At 39.9% G+C, this 21,380-nt stretch overlaps 1 protein-coding gene across 5 annotated transcripts in view; it reads left to right on the forward strand.

The window, feature by feature from the left end:
* UBR1 (ubiquitin protein ligase E3 component n-recognin 1) overlaps positions 1–21,380 on the forward strand; it is a 134,995-nt gene that overhangs the window by 24,970 nt on the left and 88,645 nt on the right. For all 5 annotated transcript variants that reach the window (XM_036444518.2, XM_036444507.2, XM_036444529.2 and 2 more), the window contains 8 exons: positions 3,979–4,109; positions 10,151–10,289; positions 11,482–11,544; positions 11,786–11,909; positions 12,196–12,303; positions 12,944–13,032; positions 16,004–16,102; positions 16,981–17,138. In XM_036444518.2, coding sequence (XP_036300411.1) covers positions 3,979–4,109; positions 10,151–10,289; positions 11,482–11,544; positions 11,786–11,909; positions 12,196–12,303; positions 12,944–13,032; positions 16,004–16,102; positions 16,981–17,138 — 911 coding nt within the window. The remainder of the gene's footprint in view (positions 1–3,978; positions 4,110–10,150; positions 10,290–11,481; positions 11,545–11,785; positions 11,910–12,195; positions 12,304–12,943; positions 13,033–16,003; positions 16,103–16,980; positions 17,139–21,380) is intronic.

Below are 21,380 nucleotides of genomic sequence, written 5' to 3' on the forward strand. Positions count from 1 at the left end.
ATTATTAAATTTTTTTCCAAGAAGAAAGTTTTGCAAAGAACGAAACAAATGGTAATCAGAAGGGGCAATATCAGGAGAATATGCAGGTTGAGGGAGAACTTCCCATTCCAACCGGTGCAGTTTTTCAGCAGTGATTCTTGCAGTATGCGGTCGTGCGTTATCGTGGTGAAGAATTACGCCCTTCCGATTAATTAGCGCGGGTTCTTTTTCTCTTAAAGCTTGGGCTAACCTTTCCAATTGGGCACTATACACTGCACTTGTGATGGTTTGGTTAGATGGTAAAAGTTCATAATGAAGAATTCCTTTAAAATTCCACCAAACACACAACATCACTTTTTTCGCATGCAAGTCAGGTCTTGGCGTGGGCTGCGGAGCCTCATTTTTGTCCAACCATTGAGGCCGCCTTTTCAAATTAACATACAGCACCCATTTTTCGTCTCTGGTAACAATTTGCTCTAAAAACGGCAAACGGTTTTGACGAGAGAGGAGCGAACTGCAAATTGTGACTCTTTGATTACGGTTGTTGTCGGTCAACTCACGAGGAACCCATTTTCCAAACTTTTGGACTTTGCCAAGTGCACGCAATTGATTGGAAATTGTTTTTTGTGAACAATTTAAAGTTGTTGCAAGCTCTTGTTGGGTAATTTGAGGATTTTGCACCAAAAGAGCTTGAAGAGCTTCTTGATCAAAATTGGACACACGGCCTCGACCACTCTTGTCATCTAACGAAAAATTTCCCTTGCGAAATTTCTCAAACCGACGCTGGCATTTTCTGGCGCTAACTGCATCTTGACCAAGAGCACTACAGATGTTTTTTGCAGCCTCACTTGCTTTTCTTCCTAATTGGAACTCGTAAAGCATGCAGTGCTGAATATGCTCTTCATCCGCCATCTTCTTAGCCCTAGTTTTGCAACAAAAACCAAACCAAACACAAACTTTTTCAAGCAAAACTTGTTAATTGCACTTCACACGTTCTGTAGATACCACGTGTTTGAAGGTTATGTCAATACAAGTCAACGCCAAGCAAGATTTTAAACGAATGTTTAAAAACGACATTAATTATTACTAGACCCAATATTCAAATTGACTGTCATTCCAACACACAAGATGGCCACCACAAGATGGCCAGCAAGGGAGGACAGCTGTGGGCTATCAGGCCAGCAGGGGAGGGCAGTTGTGAGGGACCAGGCCTGCAAGAGAGGGCAGTGGGGGGGCAATCAGGAATATAGGGGAGGGCAATTAGGGGCAACCAGGAATGCAGGGGAGGGCAGTTGGGAGCGATTAGGCCAGCTGGGGAGGGCAATTATGGTTGACCAGGCCTGCAGGGGAGGACAGTTAGGGGCAACCAAGCCTGCAGGGGAGGGAAATTGGGGGCAACCAGGCTGGCAGGGAGGGCAATTAGGGGCAATTGGGCCAGCAGGGGAGCAGTTATGTGTTGATCAGGCTGGCACGAGAGTGGTTTGGGAGTGATCATGCTGGCAGGCAGAAGCAGTTAGGGGCAATCAGGCAGGCAGGTAGGTGAGCAGTTGGGAGCCAGCAATCCTGGATTGTGAGAGGGATGTCCGACTGCCTGTTTAGGCCCAATCCCACTGGACATTCCTCAAGGGGGCCCAGATTAGAGAAGGTGCAGGCTGGGCTGAGGGACACACACTCCACCCCTGTGCATGAATTTCATGCACCTGGCCTCTAGTAGAATATAAAATAATAATCATATAAAAATTAGAGGCCTGGTGCACCAGTGGGGTTTCTCAGCCTGGCCAGCGGGATCGGGCAGAAACTGCTGCTTTGACATGCCCTAAGGCACATGTGTCAAACACAAGGCCCGAGGGCCAAATCCGTCCCGCCAGGCCTTGCAATGTGGCCCGCACAGCGCTGTCATCACTGCACTCCACTGCGTTTCCATCACAATGACAGTTTATGACTGTTCAGTAAACCATTCGGCCCACGATTTAGGCTGGATTTTAGATTTTGGCCCCTACTCTGATTGAGTTCGACACCCCTACCCTAAGGGGTCCCTAATTGCGAGAGGGTGCAGACCAGGGAAGGAACACGGAGGTTGGCCAGCTGGGAGGGCCCATAGGAGGGCTCTAGGGCGTGTCTGCCTAACTCACTCAGTCCTGATCGGCTGGACCCCAGCAGCAAGATAACCTACTGGTCAGAGTGTCTGCCCCTGGTGGTCAGTGCATGTCAGTGAGAGTGGTTGAGTGCATATTATTAGCATATTATTAGCATACTAGAGGCCCGGTGCACAAAATTTGTGCACGGGGAGGGGGTGTCTCCTAGCCCAGCCTGCACCCTCTCTAATCTGGGACCCCTGAAGGGATGTCTGACTGCCTGTTTAGACCTAATCCATGTGGGATAGTGCCTAAATGGGCCATTGGATATACCTCTCACAATCCAGGACTGCTGGCTCCCAACTGCTTACCTGCCTGCCTTCCTGATTGCCCCAACTGCTTCTGCTTGCCAGCCTGATCACTCTCCTGCCAGCCTGATTGATGCCTAACTGCTCCCCTGCCAGCCTGTTTGCCCCTAACTGCCCTCCTGCCCTGCCAGCCTGGCCACCCCTAACTGCTCTCCCCTATAGGCCTGGTCCTCCCTAACCCCCCCCAAACTGCTTTCCCCTGCAGGCCTGGGTTTCCCCCATCTGCCCTTCCATTGAGGCCCAATGGCCCCCAACTTCCCTCCTCTGCTGGCCTGGTCACCCCTAACTGCCCTCCCCTGCAGGCTTGATCAATCCCAACTTCCCTCCCTTGCAGGCCTGGTCCCTCCCAACTGCCCTCCCCTGCTGGCCATCTTGTGGCCATCTTGTGTTCACATGGGGGCAGGATCTTGTGTGTTGGAGTGATGGTCAATCTGCATATTACTCTTATTAGATAGGATAGCGGCCTGATGTTCGGGTGGGGTCCTGCTGGTTTGCCCTGAAGGATGTCCCCTATCAGATTGGGTGTTCTCTTGAGGCATGGGGTGGCTTGGGTGAGAGGCCAGCGGTTGTTTACAGGTCGGCCACACCCCCTGGCGATCCAAGTGGAGGCCCTGGTATCTGGGGTTTATTATCTTCTACAATAGAAACTTTGTAGCCTGGATCGGAGCCAAGCCTTCTGCTTGCACCATAGCGACAGCCATTTCTGTTGGTGCTTATGTATCTTCTATAACTGAAACTTTGTAGCCTGGAGCAGAGTCAAGTCTCTTGCTTGCTCCATGGCTTGCAGCCATTTCTGTTTGGGTTTATGTATCTTCTATAATTGAAACTTTTAGCCTTAAGTGGAGGCCTGGGTCAGCCAGGGTGTGCGGAAAGCTTGGCTTCCTCCATTGCCAGGGTCAACCCTAGGATCCTGCTCTCTCCAACTCCGTGGCTGCCACCATTTCTGTTTGGATTTATGTATCTTCTATCATTGAAACTTTGTTACCTTGAGTAGAGGCCTAGGCTGGCAAGGGTTGGCCGAAAGCTTGGCTTCCTCCATTGCTGGGGAAACCCAAGCCTCCCTCCTGCTCTCTGTGGCTGTAGCCATTTTGGTTGGGTTTATTTACATATTCACTCCTAATTGGATGATGAGCGTGCCTTATGGGTATAACAGAGTGATGGCTAATTTGTATATTACTCTTTTATTAGATAAGATTATTATAGCCCTGGCTGCTGTGGCGCACTTGGTTTGGTGTCATCCCATGCACTAAAAATTTGTAGCTTAAATTCCCAGTCAGGGCACATGCCCAGGTTTTGGGCTCAGTCCTCAGTAAGGGGTATTCAGGAAGCAGTTAGCTAATTGACGTTTTGCTTTCGTTGATGTTTTTCTCTTTCTCCCTCTTCCTTTCTCTAAAAATAAATAAATAAATAAATAAATAAATAAATAAATAAATAAAATATCAATTTAAAAATTAAAAAAAAACAAATATACATAATTGTTATAAATTAAAAACAATATTTTCTTTATCCATTTTATTTGTATACAATGTTGGTAGTGTGTTTTTCTCTGCTTACAGAATTTACGTTGTTCACTAAATGAGGAGGTAATTGCCCAAGCCAGGAAAATGTTTCCTTCAGTGATAAAATACATTGTAGAAATGACTATATGGGAAGAGGAAAAAGAACTGCCTTCTGAACTCCAAATAAGGTGAGAAAATTTTTCAAAAGCTATTTTGAAAATTTTAGTGATTGTCATTTATATTGCAAAGTAAGTGTTGGAAAAATGTTTTTGTTATTTACTGCTTAACTTATTACCATTATGCAAATTTTATAGAGAATTATCTTTTGGGAATACTTCCAAAATGTCCATTTATATGAGATGTTTTGCTAGACCTTAACAGAAGTTAAGCTAAAAAGAAGAGCCTAGTCAGGATCTTCTGACGTTTACAAAAAACAAGCAAACAAACACACAACTATTTGTGGGGTCATGTTCTAAATGATTTTATAAGTCCCTAGCAGCCACTTATCCCAGTAGGGAAGTAAATTGCCCAGTTTAATACTGGCCTGGACCAACTTCCAGGCTCCCAGGAGGTTTGTGAGCAAAGGTAGGGACTTGGGCATAGTGTCTCTCCCTTTAGCCCAGGTCTTTAAGATTAAAAAATGTTTGATGACCCAGCCAGTGTGGACTAGTGGCTGAGTATCAACCCTTGAACCTGGAGGTCATGGTTTGATTCTCAGTCAGGGCACATGCCCAAATTGTGGGGAGGGGGAGTGCAAGAGGTAGCCAATCAGTGATTTCCTCCTATCATTGATTGATGTTTCTATCTCTCTCTTCCTCTCCCTTCCTCTCTCAATGTGTTCCTCACTTGGGTTGTTGTACATTTAAAAAACAAACAACAGCCCTGACCCGTTCGGCTCAGTAGATAAGAGCATCTGCCTGCGGACTGAAAGGTCCAGGTTCGATTCCGGTCAAGGGCATGTACCTTGGTTGCAGGCACATCTCCTGTAGGAGGTGTGCAAGAGGCAGCTGATCAATGTTTCTCATTGATGTTTCTTTCTCTTTCCCTTCTTCTTTGTAAAAAATTAATTCAATATATATTTTTAAAAACACACAACCACAACAATAAAAAGTTTGATGTCAAGAATTAGGAATTGGCCCTTTCCCCTGTTCTTCGGTATCTAGGATTATTTCAGTTGTAGCTATTTAACATCTTTAAGCCTCAAATCTTAGAAATAGCCATAAATAGCCATAAATAAGTTTTCTGAGAATATAATATTTGCTCTTAACTTACAAGTGCAAAAGGGGATTCTAGACCTGATATGAAGATATAATATGGGCCTTGTGGGTAATTCTAATCATAAATATATTATTCTTCTTTGAATTTACTAGGTTTTATGGTTTATTTTATTTTAGGAGAGAAAATTAAGAATTCAAGTTTATAAAGACAGTAAACATACTGTTTTACTCCTGCTGGGCCCATAAACTGCTAGGGAAAATACAGGTCATCAGAGATTATGTCCACAAAGGTTTTAATTTCAAATATATGATAGCATCAGTTAAACACATTTAAGAATTGTGTTGATCTGCTAACCTGTCAAGCTCAGAGAAGGCCTACGTGGCAGTCTTGCAAACTCAGAGACCTAAAATAACCACAAAAGATGGTTTGAAAATTAAACATCTAACTACAAACAGGTTATAGTGGGTAGTCATGTCCCAGATATTTCATCTGACAAAGATCAACTCAGATCTTCTTTACTGAGCCCTTTTGCCTTTTTGCCTCTAAGATAACATATCTGTCTATGAGATGTCTGGGTAACTTGTAACTTCCCTTTTTCTGGAGCCCCTGGGGCACAACCAAATGTGGTGGGCGCTAGGACAGATGCCTCAAATTCCTTCCTTATCATGTTAATTGTTCCTGCTTTCACCTGAGTACACGTCCATCATTTTACTTTTTATCCAATCCCAGGAGTTTCCCACCGCTTTGCTTTCTCCCGCCTCCTTACTCCATCACCAATGAATTTCATGTAACCCACCTATGTCCCTCCTTTAATTTCAGTGTATAAATAGAAATGTAACCCTGACATTCTTCAGAGCATTATCTCAATCCATTGAGGTTCTGCTTCCCGGCATATGTTGACAGTTTGGCTCAAATAAACTCACAAAAATTAAAAATAAAAGAAAAGAAAAAGAATTGTGTTGGTCAACAAAATACTACTTAGCAATCTGCCCTCCTAAAAAGGGAGAATTGTTTGAGTGTGGATGTGTATGAAGGCAGCATTGGACTTCAGATTCACAGATCTGAGTTCTATCCTTCTCACTACTTATTGGCATTGTGACCATGAAGAAATCCTTTTGAGCTTCCATATTCTAAGCTATAAGAGACACAAGAAAATCTTCCTCTTTAGAGTTATGAGGATCAATAACTGAGTGCATTGTAAAGCATCTATATAGCCGAAACCTGTTTGGCTCAGCGGTAGAGTGTCGGACTGCGGACTGAAAGGTCCCGGGTTCGATTCTGGTCAAGGGCATGTACATTGGTTGTGGGCACATCCCCGGTAGGGGGTGTGCAGGAGGCATCTGGTCGATGTTTCTCTCTCATCGACGTTTCTAGCTCTCTATCTCTCTCCCTTCCTCCACTCTGTAAAATATCAATAAAATATATTAAAAAAATAAATAAAAATAAAGCATCTATATAATAAAGAGCCAGGCTTAACCAGACCAGAAGTCAGTGCTGAGTTGCCATGGCAACCCAGTACTGACTGGGGCCACCGCCAGCACCCTGACCCAGCACTAACTGCCTAGGGGGTTGCAGATCAGGCCCAGAGAGAGGCCTGCATAGAGAGAGAGGCAGGATCTGATCCGTAGCCTCTGTGGCAGCTGTTGATCGGAACTTGCCTCTCTTTCTCTCCTGGCCTGGCCAACAGCCTTACTTCCATTTCTTTCCCTGCCTCCACTGGGACTGCTGATCAACCCCGCCTTTCTGATTAGTCCCTGTTGATAGGCCCAAAGATGCTGACTGGCATAGAAACTGACCAATCAGAACCAAATCTGGTTGAATGTAAGGAGCCAATTGCTGCCTAGGAGGTGGAGCTTTTGACACTGACTGGCATAGAAACTGACCTATCAGAACCAAATTGGCCAGCAGAGGCGGGCAGTTAGGGGTGAGATCAGGCAAGCAGAGGCAGTCAGGGGTGATCAGGCAAGCTGGGGAGAGCAGTTAGAAATGAAATCAGGCTGGCAGGGGAGGGCTGTTGGGGGCAACCAGTCCGGCAGGAGAAGGCAGTTGAGGTGAGATCAGGACAGCAGAGGAGGGCAGTTGGGGTGATCAGTTAGGGGTGATCAGGCAGGCAAAGGCAGTTAGGGTTGAGATCAGGCCAGTAGGGGAGAACAGTTGGGGGTGAGATCAGGCTGGCAGGGGAGGGCAGTTAGGGGTGATCAGGCAGACAGGCAGAGAGGTTAGGGGCAATCAGGCAGGCAGGCAGAGGGGTTAGGGATAATCAGGTAAGCAGGCAGGTGAGTGGTTAGGAGCCAGCGTTCACAGATTGTGAGAGGGGTGTCCAACTGCCGGTTTAGGCCCAAACCCACAGGGATCGGGCCTAAACCCGGGGTCGGACATCCCCAAAGTGGTCCCCTATTGGAGAGGGTGCAGGCTGAGCTGAGGGAAACCTCCTCCCCTCCATGCACGAATTTCATACACTGGGCCTCTAGTATTATATAAACTGTTGAAAACTGATAATATCTATCAATAAATTTGTGTAGCCCATGACAACTGTTTTCACGTTTTATAAGATCCTCACACCAGTCTTAAATGTAGACATTATACTCTTCTTAGAGATGTAAGAGGTATTGTCATCTCAACAAGATTAAAAGCCTAAGCCACCCAAATGTCTATAAGGTCTCTTACTCAATCAAATGGTAATGCCTACACTTTAAATTTATATCGGGTCTAGTAATAATTAATGTCGTTTTTAAACATTCGTTTAAAATCTTGCTTGGCGTTGACTTGTATTGACATAACCTTCAAACACGTGGTATCTACAGAACGTGTGAAGTGCAATTAACAAGTTTTGCTTGAAAAAGTTTGTGTTTGGTTTGGTTTTTGTTGCAAAACTAGGGCTAAGAAGATGGCGGATGAAGAGCATATTCGGCACTGCATGCTTTACGAGTTCCAATTAGGAAGAAAAGCAAGTGAGGCTGCAAAAAACATCTGTAGTGCTCTTGGTCAAGATGCAGTTAGCGCCAGAAAATGCCAGCGTCGGTTTGAGAAATTTCGCAAGGGAAATTTTTCGTTAGATGACAAGAGTGGTCGAGGCCGTGTGTCCAATTTTGATCAAGAAGCTCTTCAAGCTCTTTTGGTGCAAAATCCTCAAATTACCCAACAAGAGCTTGCAACAACTTCAAATTGTTCACAAAAAACAATTTCCAATCAATTGCGTGCACTTGGCAAAGTCCAAAAGTTTGGAAAATGGGTTCCTCATGAGTTGACCGACAACAACCGTAATCAAAGAGTCACAATTTGCAGTTCGCTCCTCTCTCGTCAAAACCGTTTGCCGTTTTTAGAGCAAATTGTAACCGGAGATGAACAATGGGTGCTGTATGTTAATTTGAAAAGGCGGCCTCAATGGTTGGACAAAAATGAGGCTCCGCAGCCCACGCCAAAACCTGACTTGCATGCGAAAAAAGTGATGTTGTGTGTTTGGTGGAATTTTAAAGGAATTCTTCATTATGAACTTTTACCATCTAACCAAACCATTACAAGTGCAGTGTATAGTGCCCAATTGGAAAGGTTAGCCCAAGCTTTAAGAGAAAAAGAACCCGTGCTGATTAATCGGAAGGGCGTAATTCTTCACCACGATAACGCACGACCGCATACTGCAAGAATCACTGCTGAAAAACTGCACCAGTTGGAATGGGAAGTTCTCCCTCAACCTGCATATTCTCCTGATATTGCCCCTTCTGATTACCATTTGTTTCGTTCTTTGCAAAACTTTCTTCTTGGAAAAAAATTTAATAATGAAGAATGCCTCAAAAATGCATTGACCGAATTTTTTGCATCAAAATCACAAGAATTTTACAACAGAGGGATTAAAATGCTTCCTGAGCGTTGGGCACAAGTAGTAGAAAACAACGGCAACTATATTGTTGATTAAATTTTGTTGTATTGTTTAAATAAATTCGATTTAAAAAAGTATTAGAAAACGACATTAATTATTACTAGACCTAATACTTATAAAAACTTAAATGCACTGTAAAACCAGAAATATAAGGTAAAAGAAAAATAAATTTAATAAAAACTAAATGTTAGTAAAATGTTACTATTATTGCTTGCTTGAAGGTTCTGAGCCTGAGGTCTTTTTTCCTTTGTCAAGATGAGAAGTTAGCAAGAGTTAAGAGTGGTATTAAAACCATGACACTGGCCTGGACCAACTTCCAGGTTCCTAGGAGGTTGTGAACAAAGGTAGGGACTTAAGCAAAGTATCTCCCTTTAGCCCAGGTCTTTAAGATTAAAAAATGTTTGATAGACCTGCCATTGTGGCTCAGTGGTTGAGTGTTAACCCAAGAACCTGGAGATAGGGTTTGATAGGGTTTGATTCCCCGTCAGGCAAATGGCAGGATGGTGGGCTCAATCCCAAGTGTGCATGTACAGGAAGTAGCCACTCAATGATGCTTTCTCATCATTGATGTTTCTATCTCTCCCTCTCCCTTCCTCTTTCACTGTGTTCCTGCCACTAAACTGACAATAATAATCTACACCCTGCCATGATGGCTCAGTGGTTGAGCATCGACCTGTAACCAGGAGGTCATGGTTAGATTCCCAGTCAGGGCATATGGCCAGGTTGCAGGCTCGGTCCTCAGTAGGGGGCATGCAGGAAGCAGCCAATCAATGATTCTCTCTCATTGATGTTTCTATCTCTCCCTCTCCCTTCCTCTCTGAAATCAATAAAAATATATTTTAAGTAAAAGAATAAATAAACTGACAATAATCATCTGTATTTGGAAGTGATAAAAAAAAAAGTTGGGGAAAAGTTCTGGAAAAGGTAATACTTTCATTAGGGTTTTTAAAATTCCACAGTACTGTACTAGTAAAATAATTTCCTATATGAGTATTATAGTGGTATTTTCTCATATGTAAGAACTTACACAATGCTGCTTTGGTACAGATGTCATATGTTATTTTAGCTTATTTTTCATATTTTCCTTTTTTTATTTGTTGCAATATCTGAATGCTTATCTTCTTTTTTAAACAGGGAGAAAAATGAAAGATACTATTGTGTCCTTTTTAATGACGAACACCATTCATATGACCATGTCATATACAGTCTACAAAGAGCTCTTGACTGTGAGCTTGCAGAGGCCCAGTTGCATACCACTGCCATAGACAAAGAGGTTTGTGAGCTTCATTTGAATTATTGTACTGTCTTATATCAGTTCCTGGAAGTTAGGTGTTGACTGAGCCTTTGCCCCTTTGCCAAGTGCTTTAGTATTGTGTTAGGTACAACCATCTTCTTCACCCATTTCTTATATCCTACACAAACTGGTTAAAACTTGACTTTTCTATGTGTGTATCATAGTTGTAGATAACTATAACTGTCCTCTTTTAGTCTAAGTAATTAGAAAGGTGGCTGAATGTATTTGGCAGAGTATAGAATGTAGGCTCAACTTCAGTCTCTAATTTTTATAGAATGAATGAATAATTGTGTGAATTATTAAAAGTGGATAATTTCTACGGTTTTAACATTCATTAAAACTATTTTTAGAATAATATTGATTTATGGCTCAGCTTTTATTTCATTTCCATCCAAAGTAATGAGTTCCTTAAGTGTATAGAAAGACTATTTAACACAATCCTGCCCTAGAGAGGAGTATAATATAGTGAAAGAAGCAGCATGGCATTAGTAATTAGTGTAGTGATTCTAGGGCTTGAGGAAACAACATCCTGGCCGCACCTCTAACCCACTAGTGGACCTTACGTGTGTTATGCAACACATGCTGAGGAACTTCAAGTTTATTCATGAGAAGTATTTATTTATTTATTTATTTATTTATTTATTTTTATTGATTTCAGAGAGGAAGGGAGAAGGGGAGAGAGATAAGAAACATTAGTCATGAGAGAGAATCTATTGGCTGCTTCCTGCACGTCCCCTTCTGGAGATCAATCCCACAACCCAGGCATGTGCCTTTGACCAAAATCAAACCTGGAACACTTTAGTCTGCCGGCCAGTGTTCGCCACTGACCCAAACCAGCTGGGGCTATGCATGAGAAGTATTTAAAGCAGATAGCAGGAGTTTAGTAAACCTCAGTTATTATGGAAATAGAGTACAGTACAAAAAGTAAAGAACTGACATCTTGCTAGGCAGGAAATGTAAAATCTTAAAGTATAGAAATTCTCTACTAGTGATATAAAAGTTCTGGAACTACCTAAAGGTGTTAAACATTTGTGATTATCTTTCATCTTTTAACTTTTAGGCAGTCGACTAATGATTAATAATTAAGAACTCATTAGGTTTTTGGGCTCTATATTATTAATTGATTGGATTGTCATTCTGCTATTTAATTCTCATGTTTGTCTATTATTAGGGTCGTCGGGCTGTTAAAGCTGGTGCTTTTGCTGCTTGCCAGGAAGCAAAAGAAGATATAAAGGTAATTTTCTGAATTGGGGACAAAGAGAACGTAAGAGGAATGCACATTATAAGAACCCAAGTTAAACAACTATCTTTTTTAAATGGGTTTTGCTTCCTAAGTAAAGTTAGGGTTGATGCCTTTGGACTCAGAGATTTTGAACTGCAATGGTCATGTAATTTCTTTTTTAAAGAATAGATTACTTAGTTAAGACAAAACTTTTAAAACTAGGTGTGTGTTTTTATATTTCTTTTATTTGTAGAGTCATTCAGAAAATGTCTCTCAACATCCACTTCATGTAGAAGTATTACACTCTGATGTTATGGCTCATCAGAAATTTGCTTTACGTCTTGGCTCCTGGATGAACAAAATTATGAGCTATTCAAGTAAGTATATAGTCTAATTCTGTGTTGTTTTTTTAAATAGCTACAAATTAAAAGTATTAAGTATAAAATAAAATTTATTTTTTAATATATTCTGATTAATTTTCAGAAATACATTTCAAATACTGTAAATAATATTTTATTGGCTCTTGATTCTATGATGTTGACAGAATTGTCCTTGTTATCAAATGTTCGAAGATTAATGTTAATTTTTTCACATCCTATAGGAAACATACTTTTGGGAGAAATGTTATGAGAATAAATACTATGTGATGGCTTTTTTTTGTAGGTGATTTTAGACAGATCTTTTGCCAAGCATGCCTTAGAGAAGAACCTGGCTCTGAGAATCCCTGTCTCATAAGCAGGTTAATGCTTTGGGATGCAAAGCTTTATAAAGGTAGGTGGATCTTTGCTTATGCTGTTTGCTGTGAAGCAAAGGAAGATTATGACCTTAAAGTAGAGCTCTGATCTCCGTTGTTTACTAATATCAATGATCTTGGTTTCTAAGATAAAAGTTAAAGTAAGATCAACCAACCAATATGTATTCTTCTGTGTTGAAAAGGGGATATTTCCTTTTAATTATAGTGCCTTTTCATTTAACCAGGATGAGTAAAAGAAGTATGTATATGTATGTAGTGCCATTATTAAAGCTGTACTAATATTCATTTTTATAATTCTAAACAAAGAACAAAAAGTGAAGGGTAAGAGAAAAAGGCTAAAGGGGATGGAAAAGGGAAGAATAAAGAGTAAGAGTAGTTTTGAGTGAAATAGAATGAAAAAGAATAGAGGAATGTTGGGAGAGGTAGAATGAAGTAGGATAAAGTAGTGAGAAGACTACAGAAAAAGAGGAGAAAGGCCATATGTATATATTTTAAATTCTATCTATTAAACATTAATGTGATAATGCTACTCATATTTAAGTCCTTAAGGTCTACTAGCATGTGAAATCATTTTATAATATTTTGCCACTTCTAATAGCTGGAATGTTTCTTTTGCCTTGGTGATACTACCCCACTTACCCCCAAAATGATTTATAGGTGCCCGTAAGATCCTTCACGAATTGATCTTCAGCAGTTTTTTTATGGAGATGGAATACAAAAAATTCTTTGCTATGGAATTTGTAAAGGTAATTGCTCTTTATAAATAGATATCAATAAATAGAAATAGAAAACATTTTTATAATGAAGTAATAGAAACAAATGGGATAATTATGAATCCAGAATTTAATTTTATGATTCATTTCTTTGTCAAACATTTTTTTTTCTTCACATTTGTTAGTATGGAAACAGTATTTTGGGAGAGGAGAAAGGTGAGAAATGACCTATTATTTGCTGAGACAGAACAATAGAAAGTTATCACGTTCATTCATCCTTCCTAATCATTTGCCTGTTAATATAATAATAGATGCGACTAGTTGAAAGTCATAGCAGGGAAAAGGAACATATAAGAAAGCTAAAGCCCTGGCAAATTTGGCTCAGTGGATGGAGCATCAACCTGCAGATGTAAGGGTCCCAGGTTTGATTCTGGTCAAGGACACATGCCCAGATTGCAGGCTCCATCCCAAGTAGGGGATGTGCAGGAGGCAGCCAATCAATGATTCTCTCTCATCATTGATGTTTCTATCTCTCCCTGTTCCTTCCTCTCTGAAATAAATTTACATATATATATGTATATATGTGTTCGTATGTGTATGTATATGTATATACATATACATACACATACTTACTAGAGGCCCAGTGCATGAAATTCATGCAAGGGGAGTGTGTTCCTCAGTCTGGCCTGCACCCTCTCAAATTCAGGAGCCCTCAGGGGATGTCCGACTGCCTCTCACAATCCGGGACCTCTGGCTCCTAACCACTTGCCTGCCTGATCACTCCAACCTCTCTGCATACCTGCCTGCCTAATCGCTCCTAACCACCTCTGCCTGCCTGCCTGATCACCCCTAACTGCTCCCCTACCATCCTGATCACCCCTAACTGCCTCTGCCTTTCCCCACACCCAGGACTTAGGATTCCCTCCTCTGGCTGGTTGCAGGCACCCAGGACCCGGGCTTCCCTCCCTCTGGCTGTCCACCCATGACCCAGGCCGGCTTCGCCCAGGCTGGCTGCAGCTGCTTCGCCTGGGCTATAGCCGAAGGCACCTGGGACCGCAGGGCGTTCATCTTATTCCTCTCCTGGGCCACAGCCACAGCCACAGCCACTGGTGCCCGGGACTGTGAGGCACACAGCTTGTCCCTCTCCTGGGCTGGGCTGCAGGCACAGGCACAGCTACTGGTGCCCAGGACCACAGGGTGGGCGGCTTGTCCCTCTCCCAGGCCGCAGGCACAGCTCCTGGCGCCTGGGACCACAGGTCGGGCGGCTTGTTCCTCTGCAGCCTGGCTGGTCTCTATTCCCATTCCTCTATCACGAGCTCATTTATGCCTGACTGATCCCCATTCCTCTCTTCCCAGTGTTGAGGTGTCTGAGTCGTGACAGCGTGAGTGTATAATGAGCATTTGCATATTAGCTATATTAGGAGGATGTTTTTAAAAAATGCTAAAGGGAGGCAGGAATTACATGGGCAAGAGTTCTGTTTTGCCTTATGTAAGGTGTCTAGTAAATACTTGTTAGGTTCCTCTGATATTGAATTGCAGGCAGTTCTGTAACACTTAAAATAGGGCAGAGGTAGGACCCAGGATAGAACTGGAAACAGAAAGTGAAATAATGATTGTTAAAGGCAAACAATACTATAGGGTAAGATCCCTCACTCCCTGAATTTTAGAAGTAGATTGTTAAAAGTAACTAAGACATTTGGTTTCTTGAAAGGTGATGACAACTCAGGTTGTCAACTCTATTTTTCTAAAATTCTTTAGAGATACAATATTGAACCATATGTGTAATCTGAAAGGAAATTATTTTCTTATACAAAATCAGTTCTCTTTACTAAGATGATATTTTTTGTATGCAGTGGGTACCTCTTAAAATCTATGGGAATTCTAATGGATAAAATTAAATATGTAGATTAAGGATGTAATACTATGCTTGATACATGATTAAATGTATTATTATTTTTGGTCTCTCAGTATATTAGGGTTTATTTTCAGCAGGTATGCACCAGTATGGATAAGAAATTATGTACAGCCAGCATCCATTCTATTTAAGGCTAGATTGAATCTGATTGGTTAGTTTTCTGGTTCATATCAGTTTGTAAGTACTTGAAATATAGCCCATGCCCTATACCAATGGTTGGCAAATGGCAACTTGCGAGCCACATGTGGCTCTTTGGCCCTTTGAGTGTTCTAACACCATTTCTTCAAAATAGACTCACCCAGGCCGAAAACTGACTTCTGCGTATGGACCACGAAGTTTCAATCGCTATGTACGTGTCCACCTGCATGTGGTATTTTGTGGAAGAGCCACACTCAAGGGGCCAAAGAGCCGCATAAGCTCTCGAGCCGTGGTTTGCCGACCACTGCCCTATACCATTAGGATAGAATTTGCTAGCGACTGCCCCAGGTCTTATTTGGAGGAATGATATACTGCACCATTGCTGTTCTCTGTGATATTTTACCTGTGTTTGTGTGTTTTGTGCATTTTGTTGTTTGTTTGTTTTTAATATTTATTTGTTTATTTACTTATTTATTTTAAGCCTCACCAGAAGATACTTTTTCCATTGATTTTTGGAGAAATTAGGAGGAAGGGTAGGAGGGGTAGGAGAGATGTGAGAGAGATGCATCGATTGGTTGCCTCTTGCACATGCCCCAAGGATTGAATACTTGACCAGGAATTAAACCCATGACCCTTTGGTGAGTGGGCTGATGATGCTCTAACCACCTTATACCAGCAAGGGCTGCATATTTTTTTTTTATTTTTTTTTAAATATAGTTCTCACTTCCAACTCTGTGAGATTGGGCAGTTGAATTCATGTTTGGTCTCTTGTTCATTATTTTCTTTCTAATATATTTTTGTTGACCATATTATCTCTCATCAAGAAATAGGAATTTTAATACTTGTCATCTTATATATAGAAACAGATTTGCAACAGCTGTTAAAATTGGGATTTTTAAGTTTTCAGTAGTCATTTTTAATTGATTCTCCACTTCTTATTATATCTTTCAGTATTATAAACAGCTGCAGAAAGATTATATCAGTGATGATCATGACAGAAGTATCTCTGTAACTGCACTGTCAGTTCAGATGTTTACTGTTCCTACTTTGGTATGTATTAATTTCTTTGCAATCTTTCTAAGTAAAACTTGTTTTGTTTTTTAAGAATTTTGCTTAGTGTTGATTCAAAACAGTGTCAAAATCATTACGTTGAGCTAATTTCATCTGGAAAAATGAATAATATGTGGTATCTACATGTGAATAATATATTAATGGTATCCAAGACAAGGTAACTTGCGAAGTGGGAATGATGGCACTGCCTTTGTCTTAAAGTCCTGATCCTTACATGTTAACTCCAGAGTTTATTTCTCAGTTTTAAGAGTAACTTAGAGCAATAACTTTTCAGTACCAATTTTTTTTTATTTTTTTTTTTGCTTTTTTGTTGTTATTCCTTAGTTATTGGGGTGAGTGGATAGATTAAGATAAAGCAGGAGTAGGGTATGACTCCAGAATTGTGGGAGATATAGTGCTGCATAGACCTTGGAGGAGAGTGGAGGATTATGCTTTCTTTTTGTACTACTTTTTGTCCTATTTCTTTTGGACAGTTTGGCTAACTATACTTTCCCATTTCAAAGTCCAGAGAAAAGGATGGGAAGAGATAGTGGATTGGGAGTTAGGGGGATGTGCCATAATAAATAATGTGATAGAATTTATGAAGTATATCTATGATTGTTCTATTTTTGCTCATTGTGTGATTGCCTATGGTAAGCATTATATAAATAATCTTAGTAATGGGTTTAGGGTGTCCAGACAGGTGTTTTCTAGTTATTGAGGAATAGGGAATTTTTTACTTTTAGAAAATAGCTTCTCAGATATTGCTGTTTTGTGAGACTAAGGATTGTGTTTGATGTTCAGTAAACATATTAAAAATGACTCACTGACCAAGCAAATAAGTTAATACTAAAGACAACATTTGAAATATTCTGCAGGCTCGACATCTTATTGAAGAGCAGAATGTTATTTCTGTTATTACTGAAACTTTGCTAGAAGTTTTGCCTGAGTACTTGGATAGGAACAACAAATTCAACTTCCAGGGTTATAGCCAGGACAAACTGGGAAGAATATATGCTGTTATATGTGATCTAAAGTAAGTTGTTCGAGTCAAAAGGTGAGGGTACTTATTAAACACACTGTGCTTATTTGTTCTGTCTTATAAAAAGATTTCTGATACTTTTGGTTGTCTAAGATTCACTTTATAATGAGAAGTAAAAAGAACTCTTACTGAATCATGTCAATAAATGTTTTAAGTGAAGGCTTATTATACAATTAAAACCAATTTAATAAAGAAGGGGCCTGTCACAGTAACTTAGGGTCACTAAATGAGTCTCCATCATAATTACTATGCCTTCCACTCAGTTCCACTTCTGTACTTTGGTTCTGTCCCTCTTGTATAGTCTCTTTGGGCATAATTTCAAATGATCTAATTGGTGTAAATTTCTTTTTAACTCCCTTTTTTCATACATGTTACTAAGTTATTGATATTCATCAGTTGTTTCTTAAGTTTTTCTCCTTGAAGAAAGTGGAGTTTTGGTGTGTTTTTTTAACTAAAATAGAAATCATATGATAAATCTGGGATTGTTGGACCTAAAAGGAAATTTATTTTAGAAATAAATGGTGAACATTATAAGGATTGTAATATCAACTATTCAATAAATCATAAACTTCAAGAAAATCTTTTCTTTTAAGAACATATTAAAATAAAATATATTTCATTTAGTTTGCTATTTAAAATGAAGGGCTACATGACATAATTATTTTCTAGTCCCAAGGGGGGATAATCAAATTTTGTCCACTTCTTCTAGTGACCATGTAGGGTATAGAGAGATGGAAACAAATAGACTTCCAAACCAACCTAGAAATAGTTGAATCTATTTAAAAAATATATTTGAAAGGCTTTTGGAAGTGTGCCTTGGGTCCTTGATATTACTGAGGAAAATGCTTCCACACCTTTTCAAATTCCTCAATTTCTAAATATGATTATGACATATAAATCCTTCTTTAAAGTTCAGTAAATGATTATGTTATCACATCTTCAGGACAAGTAGAGATGATGGAAGAATTCAGTAGTGAGTCACCATTTAGCTATTGTAATTCACAAATTCTGCATAAATTATGTATTAGGCAAAACAAACAAAAAATATACAAAAACTCCAATGGTGTATTTATAGTTATCAGTGTTAGTGTATTCATCATTTTTTTTTTTTTTTTGGTCTACTGTATAGGAAAAATCTCTTTACTGTGGCTCTCATTACTGTGAAGTACTCTTGTAACTGAGTTATTTTTATATCCAGAGAAGAGATGCTTTATCACATCATTGTCTCATCATATTTTATTTATTTTTATTTATTTTTTAATATATTTTATTGATTTTTTTGGGGCCCCCTCCCTCCCTCCCACACATCCCCTCCCTCCCCAGAGTTTTGTGTCCATTGGTTGTACTTATATGCATGTATAAAAGTCCTTCAGTTGATCTATTATCTCCCCCAGATAATAGTTACTCTCTATGGTGAATAATTTAGAGTCAGGACATCCCTGCATACCCATGTGATAAGACTTTAAGAGATTCTGGTTTAGAAGTCAGCTTTAAAGTTTTCACACTCTTGATGCTTACAAGTTCTCTTTTACATCCTTACCTAAATAGAGATATCTCTGATGACAAGGAAAAGGGAAAGTGAACATATTTTGAGCGCCTGTTCAACAATTACTGTTCTAGGTTTCTCTTTAACTCACTCTCACAAGTGTCCTCTGTTCTTTTTTAAAAATACATATTTTTATTTCAGAAAGGAATGGAGAGGGACAGAGATAAAAATATCAATGAGAGAGAATCATTGATCAGTTATCTCCTACTTTAGGGACGGAACCCACCAGTGGGCATGTGTCCTGACCAGGAATTGAACTATGACTTCCTGGTTCAAAGGTCAGTGCTCAACCATTGAGCCACACAAGCCTAGCTTCTGTTCTTTTTTAGTAACTGTAATGTGCTAAGGAGCTTAACTTATTTCATCTTGTTTTATTCTTGAAATATTCTCATAAGCTAGGTAATTTAATTTTATTTTTAGATTATAATTATTTGCCTAAGGTCACAGAGCTAGTAAGTAGCAGATCTTGGATCTGAGCCCAGCACTGTTTATCTATTAACTCAAATTCTTTTCACTTCATCTTTTAGCCTCACAAAATAAATATCAATAAAACTTTCTCTGAAACTTAGTCTAAAACGTCAGTCAGATATACCCTTCATTTAACAAATAACTATTGAGTCCCATTTTCTCAATCATTCTTGGTAGAAATTTTGCAGTCATATCTTATTTTTACTCTTTTTTCATAGATTTATTTATTCGCCACTTCTTTCTGAACCCAGCTTTAAATCAGAAATAACCACAAATATTTAATGTCTTTTAATTGTTTCCAGAATAAAGTATAAATTCTTCCAGATTTGTAGCTCTCCATGGACTTACCATATATGTTACTAATCCAACTGTAGCATTTAACATTTGTTAGTACTGCTACAAGCTTTGTTAAGTCAGCCTCAGAAAATTTTCATTCTCTCAAAATCTGTGTATTCCAACCATTGAGTAACCCTGTCCAGCTGTTAGAAGTTCATTATTTTATGTTGAACTCTGTCTTTTTGTTGCTTTCCTTCTGTAGTTCTGTTTCCCTTGGCCCATTCAGAACTTCAGTTCTCATTTAACTTGAAGATAGTAGGCATATCTGCCAAGACTTCACTGGTTGAGTTTCCTTAGTTTCCTTAGCTATCCACTTTTCGTATTTAAAATTCCTTCTACATTATTGTCCTACTCTACTGAACCAGTTCTAGTTGAATGTATTCCATTTAAGCTAGTTGTGAAGAAATGAACACAGTACTCCGAGGCCTGCATAGTAGAAGAAAGGGATTGTTATGCTGGGATCATTTTATTTTACTTTTTATTGTTTTTGTGTTTTGCTTTCTTGTTAATACTCACCTGAGGATATTTTTCTATTGATTTTTAGAGAGAGTGAAAGGGGGGTTGAGAGACAAGAGAGAGAAACACAGGGGCCAGGGAGTGAACCTGCAACTGAGGCATGTGTCCTTGACTGGAATTGAACATGGGACCCTTCAGGCTGCAGGCTGACGCTCTAGCCACTGAGCCAAACTGGCTAGGTCTATACTGCAATCATTTTAAATGATAAACCTCTATTAATTTAGTTTAATTTCTCATTCACTCTCTGGGGGTATTTGGTGTGATACTTTGTTTCTCAGTTGCTAATCATTGTGAAAATGAAACTTAGAAAAGAGAAGCAGTTGAACTTTGGTTCTATTAAGTAAATATTACCCTTTTGTTATCGGGTCTAGTAATAATTAATGTCGTTTTTAAACATTCGTTTAAAATCTTGCTTGGCGTTGACTTGTATTGACATAACCTTCAAACATGTGGTATCTACAGAACGTGTGAAGTGCAATTAACAAGTTTTGCTTGAAAAACTTTGTGTTTGGTTTGGGTTTTGTTGCAAAACTAGGGCTAAGAAGATGGCGGATGAAGAGCATATTCGGCACTGCATGCTTTACGAGTTCCAATTAGGAAGAAAAGCAAGTGAGGCTGCAAAAAACATCTGTAGTGCTTTTGGTCAAGACGCAGTTAGCGCCAGCAAATGCCAGCGTTGGTTTGAGAAATTTCGCGAGGGAAATTTTTTGTTAGATGACAAGAGTGGTCAAGGCCGTGTGTCCAATTTTGATCAAGAAGCTCTTCAAGCTCTTTTGGTGCAAAATCCTCAAATTACCCAACAAGAGCTTGCGACAACTTTAAATTGTTCACAAAAAAACAATTTCCAATCAATTGCGTGCACTTGGCAAAGTCCAAAAGTTTGGAAAATGGGTTCCTCATGAGTTGACTGACAACAACCGTAATCAGAGTCACAATTTGCAGTTCGCTCCTCTCTCGTCAAAACCGCTTGCCGTTTTTAGAGCAAATTGTTACCGGGGATGAAAAATGGGTGCTGGATGTTAATTTGAAAAGGCGGCCTCAATGGTTGGACAAAAATGAGGCTCCGCAGCCCACGCCAAAACCTGACTTGCATGCGAAAAAAGTGATGTTGTGTGTTTGGTGGAATTTTAAAGGAATTCTTCATTATGAACTTTTACCATCTAACCAAACCATTACAAGTGCAGTGTATAGTGCCCAATTGGAAAGGTTAGCCCAAGCTTTAAGAGAAAAAGAACCCGTGCTGATTAATCGGAAGGGCGTAATTCTTCACCACGATAATGCACGACCGCATACTGCAAGAATCACTGCTAAAAAACTGCGCCAGTTGGAATGGGAAGTTCTCCCTTAACCTGCATATTCTCCTGATATTG

The sequence above is a fragment of the Pipistrellus kuhlii genome, unplaced genomic scaffold (genome assembly GCF_014108245.1).
Source record: "Pipistrellus kuhlii isolate mPipKuh1 unplaced genomic scaffold, mPipKuh1.p scaffold_m20_p_1, whole genome shotgun sequence".
NCBI classification, from domain to species: domain Eukaryota; kingdom Metazoa; phylum Chordata; class Mammalia; order Chiroptera; family Vespertilionidae; genus Pipistrellus; species Pipistrellus kuhlii.